Source organism: Camelina sativa, chromosome 19 (assembly GCF_000633955.1).
Source record: "Camelina sativa cultivar DH55 chromosome 19, Cs, whole genome shotgun sequence".
NCBI classification, from domain to species: domain Eukaryota; kingdom Viridiplantae; phylum Streptophyta; class Magnoliopsida; order Brassicales; family Brassicaceae; genus Camelina; species Camelina sativa.
The window spans coordinates 2,519,837-2,524,460 of NC_025703.1; the positions used below are offsets into that span (position 1 = coordinate 2,519,837).

The 4,624-nt window shown below is 40.7% G+C and overlaps 2 protein-coding genes across 2 annotated transcripts; both read right to left on the reverse strand.

Moving 5' to 3' along the window:
- On the reverse strand, nucleotides 86-936 carry LOC104764301. The gene has a single exon (XM_010487803.2). It carries the CDS (start codon nucleotides 797-799, stop codon nucleotides 287-289), a length of 513 nt encoding a protein of 170 aa, XP_010486105.1. The 5' UTR covers nucleotides 800-936; the 3' UTR covers nucleotides 86-286.
- On the reverse strand, nucleotides 1,945-4,548 carry LOC104764302. Its single transcript, XM_010487804.2, has 2 exons — nucleotides 4,168-4,548; nucleotides 1,945-3,939 (listed from the first exon to the last, which is right to left on the reverse strand). The coding sequence occupies exon 2, from the start codon at nucleotides 3,937-3,939 to the stop codon at nucleotides 2,116-2,118; it is 1,824 nt and encodes a 607-aa protein (XP_010486106.1). The 5' UTR covers nucleotides 4,168-4,548; the 3' UTR covers nucleotides 1,945-2,115.

Genomic DNA, 4,624 nt, shown 5'->3' on the forward strand with positions numbered 1-4,624 from the left:
TGTGATTAGTTTGTAATCCGGAAGTAGTTCTAGTTACCCCTTTTGGTAAGAGATTAACTAATGATGACATTGTCTAATACCAATAAATCCAAATAAGAGTCAATATTAGAGAATGGATTACAATCATATTGATACATGCATTATGTATCACATAATAAAAAAACACACACACATATATATATATATATATATATATAGAACTTAAAATAATTTAGATGAACTAACCATAACGATAAATTTCACAAGGAGTAAATTAAGAGAAAGGAAGCATGAGAAAGAAAGAGAATCAACACAAAGCAGAAGCTCTGTCTCTTTTCTCAACTGAGACACAACCTTTCTGTAAATCCTTATAAACCCTAATCTCTGAGTAGTCCCTCAGATCCTCAAGACTCACGTACTGTTGCTTCACCATCTTCGACAAGTCCGTACCGGTCTCGTGCACCCATACGTACGGTAGACACGTTTCGTCGTAGTACAACCATCTACGTCCTTCTTGGTCATCAACGTAAGCTCTATGGATGTTACTATGTCTTAGCCTCTTGGAACGGCCGGGTTTGAGAGTGTGGACCCGTTTTAGGATGGAACCGACCCGAATCTGGAGCTCCACGGGACGGTCGGAGAGGTTCCAAAAGCGGGTGGAGGCGGTGGCAATGGGGCAAGGGAGTAGATGGGTCCGGTCGCCGCAACCACCGTAACATTGTCGGAGGAAGAGGAGGAGGAAACTAAGCCTTGGGAGCTTGCCTTTGATAGACTCTATCATCTCTTTTGTGAACTTCACCTTTGATGTTTTCATATCCATTATTTTTTTCTTCTCTCTTTCTTCTTTTGATGGCTCACAAGAGTAAGATATTGGATTTTTCTATTGTGTGCCAAATAGTAAATGCAAGGGGAATAGTATCACTGTACTTTATAATATGGATTTTCTAAAAGACTAAAAAAGAGGCAATTTCGGTTCACTAGTGGTTTATAAAGACAATTTGGTTGACCGTTCACAATAATAGTTTAACCAACCTTGTGATTTCATCATATTGACCAAAGTTAATTCTCAGTAGCTGTACATGTCTGAAAAGTCAAAATTAGCACTATAGTTTTCGACTCATAAATTTGGTTTACCATATAAAAACAAACCAATTGGAGCAATCCGTTTTTAAATATTCTTAAGTCACAATCGATAATGATCTGTTTATCAAGAGATATGTGAACAAAAAAAATATGCTTCACATATTAAGCGAGAAAATCTAAGAAATACTTATCTAAACTATTTGGAGATAGATTATATTCGTGTGGTGAAGGAAAATTTGGTATTGTGGTTCGAGACAATAAGCCAAGAAATCAAAGACGCCGACAAATACTTCGTTATTTCTCTCTTTATCAAGTTGATGATAAACTAACAAACAATAATGTGTACTTATACATTTTTTATAGGTATATTTATAATCTACAGTTTCACACATAAACACTTTGCTTGAACTGTCACCATTATGAAGTATGGAAACTTTAATCCCCCTTTTGGTTTCCAATTATTCCCTTTCTCTTCTAAATTTTAGGCTTTACAATGAAGAAGATTGTTCATTTGACCCAATCGAAATGATTAATTGTGGCATTATTTTTCTCGTCTATTTTTTTCTTCCCTCTGTCCTATAGAATTATGTAAGAAATAATTGTCTATAGACCACTCGGTTTTTGTCCGAACACTTTTGCAAATTACAGTATACTTGACATATATAAAATGAAGTTAACGTTAACTATGACACTATCGTCTTCTAGATGAAGTATTAGGACTTTTGCGAGGACCATCTGTTCAAAACATTCACGGATGCAATAATTGGCTGCGAGTAAATACGAGTTAGCTACTTGTGCCTAATTACAAGCTTGCTCCTCTTTGTATCATTCAAAGTGTTCAAAATTATTATTATTATCAGGAAAGTGTCAACCAGATATGTATAGTACACAACGGTTGTTCAAATCTCTCACTATTATACAATGAAACTCAAGTTTGATGAGTTGAGTTTTCCCAAATAATAATAATCTATACTCCAAAAAAATACAAAAGTCTACACATAAAATAAAGAATCCGTGACTCTTCCTAAACCAAACTTTACCATGTCTATTTGACTATTTCACACACAATGCATTGAGCAATACGTGAACGAGCATCAAATCCACAAAGTACTGATGTCCGATCTCCCCGTCCCTCCACTTCAATTTCGCCGGAGCTCTTCCGTAATGAACTCCGTCGTTGCACCGGTTATCATAATGCCACGGATACGTCATATCGAAGTTATCCACCACGCTTGTAACCAATCCAGCATCCCTCATTTTCTCGAGAAACACTCCGTTAAACGCCTCCATTTTGCTTGGGTTAAACGCTAACGTTCTAGCGTAGCCTCCTGTCGCGATCGTGTTCCTAAAAATCACCTCAGGCGGTTGCAGTCCCCTGCTTTTCACCTTGTCAAAAACTCCTCTCCAAAACGCAGCTGCGGTTTCAGCTCCTTTCGCAAAGGCTCTAAGACTAGTCCAGTGAATCCCATCGTGTAGACCTGAGTTCACGATCATCACGTCCGGAACACGGTCTTCCGTGAAGTACTTCTTGAGCAACTCTCTAAAGTCCGAGTCTTGAAGAGAATCAAGACCCTGGTAGTTCTTTGTCTCGTTCCAATGACCGTTGAAGATGCTCGTGATCCTAACCGTCTCCGATGAGTTCTTCGGATTCGAAAACTTCAAATCAAATCTCCTCGGTACAGCGGGGATCTCCGGATGACCCAATACAAAGTTCAGCAAGTTTCTGATCGAATCAACATGATTCGAGTCCCCCCAGAAGAAGATCCACTTGCCTTTCAAGCAATCCCAAGCCTTATCACCAGAGAAGAGCTCAAAAGAGCAATGAGTAGAGTAAACCCAACCATTGCTCTCTATAGCTCCAACCGCTCCATCGCACCACGGTTTCCTACAAGGGAAATCCGCGGCGAGGCAGCGGTAACGCCCGTCATTGCTGATCTGACACTCATCGTTCTTCCCAAGCCTAGTCCACCGTCCGGACCAAGCATCTCTGTTGAAGTCAGATCTTTTACATGACCGTAGCTCCGGCAGAGTAACGTCAGGCTTCTTGATGAATCTTAATGGGACGTTACGAAGCTTTCGATCAAAGCCTAGACGTGAGGTGCTGAACTTAAGGCCTTGGAAGTGACGGAAGAGCAAAATGACGGTGAGATTGTAATCTCCGGCGAACTCAGGATGAACCTGTAACGAGAAAGAGTAAGTTCCGTTTCCGAAGTCTTTCACCGGAGGCCTCGATTTCCAACTCTCGCCGGATAAATCAGTCTCGAAGTAGTCACCACCGATGCAAACGTGTTTACCAGATTCATCCAAGGCTTGGAATCTGAACTCATGAATCTCACCGGCGGTTAACTCTAACGAATCAATCCCGTCGACGCCGGAAACTGAAATCTCGACGGTTTTTGCTTCTCTGCACGGCGCTCCTCCCGGAGCCAACCAACTCCTCATCAAATTCGCCGTGAAACCTTTCCCCGAAGCGGCGGCGATCCACCCGAATTGAACCCGGGTCGAGTTCGAAGTGAGATTCGTCTCCTTCTTCGGATCCAGAGTTGGTTCAACCACCTTCGTCGTGTGCATAGTGAGATTGTGGCGTCCTCGAGGTTCCTCTGATGCTAGATTGGGTTGAGGTGACGTTAAAGGAGACGGAGAAGGGCTGATTCGAAGGGAGTGGGAGGAAGAAGGACTGATCTTAACAGAGTAAGCATTGAATCTCCATGGCTCAACGAAGGTTTGAATGGAACAACCATCAATGCTCCAAACGACTAACATGAGGAAGAAGACGAGTGCAGTAAGCGCACCAAGACGCCATTGAAGCAAAGGGCTTGGCCGTAGAATCAGTAATTGGCTCGGAACTGGATGCAAAATCACTCCTTTATCTGGCATCTGAATGAAGATCCGACAACAAACCCAGAAAAGGTGGATTCAAGTTAGCAAATCACAACAACAACAACAAAAAAAAAAAAAAAAATCAATTTGACGACAAGACAATTACCAAAGATGAGTTTTTTTTTGCTTTCAAAAAAGTAAAGTTTAAGTTTTTAAATCATTCTACCGAGAAAACATTAAAAGCCAAAAAAAAAAATCCAAACTTTATATAAATTAAAACTTTACTCTAAATGGTTCAGTGATGGGTTAGTTCTTGAACTCGTGGAAGATGATGATTGATGATGACAATGAATGATTCCACAATCCGCTCAGTTTTTGAATTATAGGAGTTTACAAGAACTTAAAAATCCTCCCAATTCCCGCAAGAGAGAAAAAGGAAACTATGGGAGGATTCAAAGTTTTTTTAGATTGTTCGGATGAGTGCAGCCAAATAAGAAAATATTGAGAGAGGGAGGGAGGAGGAGGAGGCGGAGGACGGGGGAGAGAGAGAGATAAAGACAATTTTCGTGTCAAGACGATTATAACCCTGTCGTAGTAACGGATTTACCATGACAACAAGCCGACGACCGCGCTAAATAATTGTGCGACGACATGTGGGCAACGAAGCGTTTTCACAAAGTCGCGTCGGTGTGCCGGTAGGGTTATTTATAAAAGCTAAAATAAAAAAAAAAAAAAAAAAAAA

Bases quoted from the DNA above. Each gene is read 5' to 3' on its own strand.
- LOC104764301 (XM_010487803.2), bottom strand. From the start codon at position 799: ATGGATATGAAAACATCAAAGGTGAAGTTCACAAAAGAGATGATAGAG.
- LOC104764302 (XM_010487804.2), bottom strand. From the start codon at position 3,939: ATGCCAGATAAAGGAGTGATTTTGCATCCAGTTCCGAGCCAATTACTG.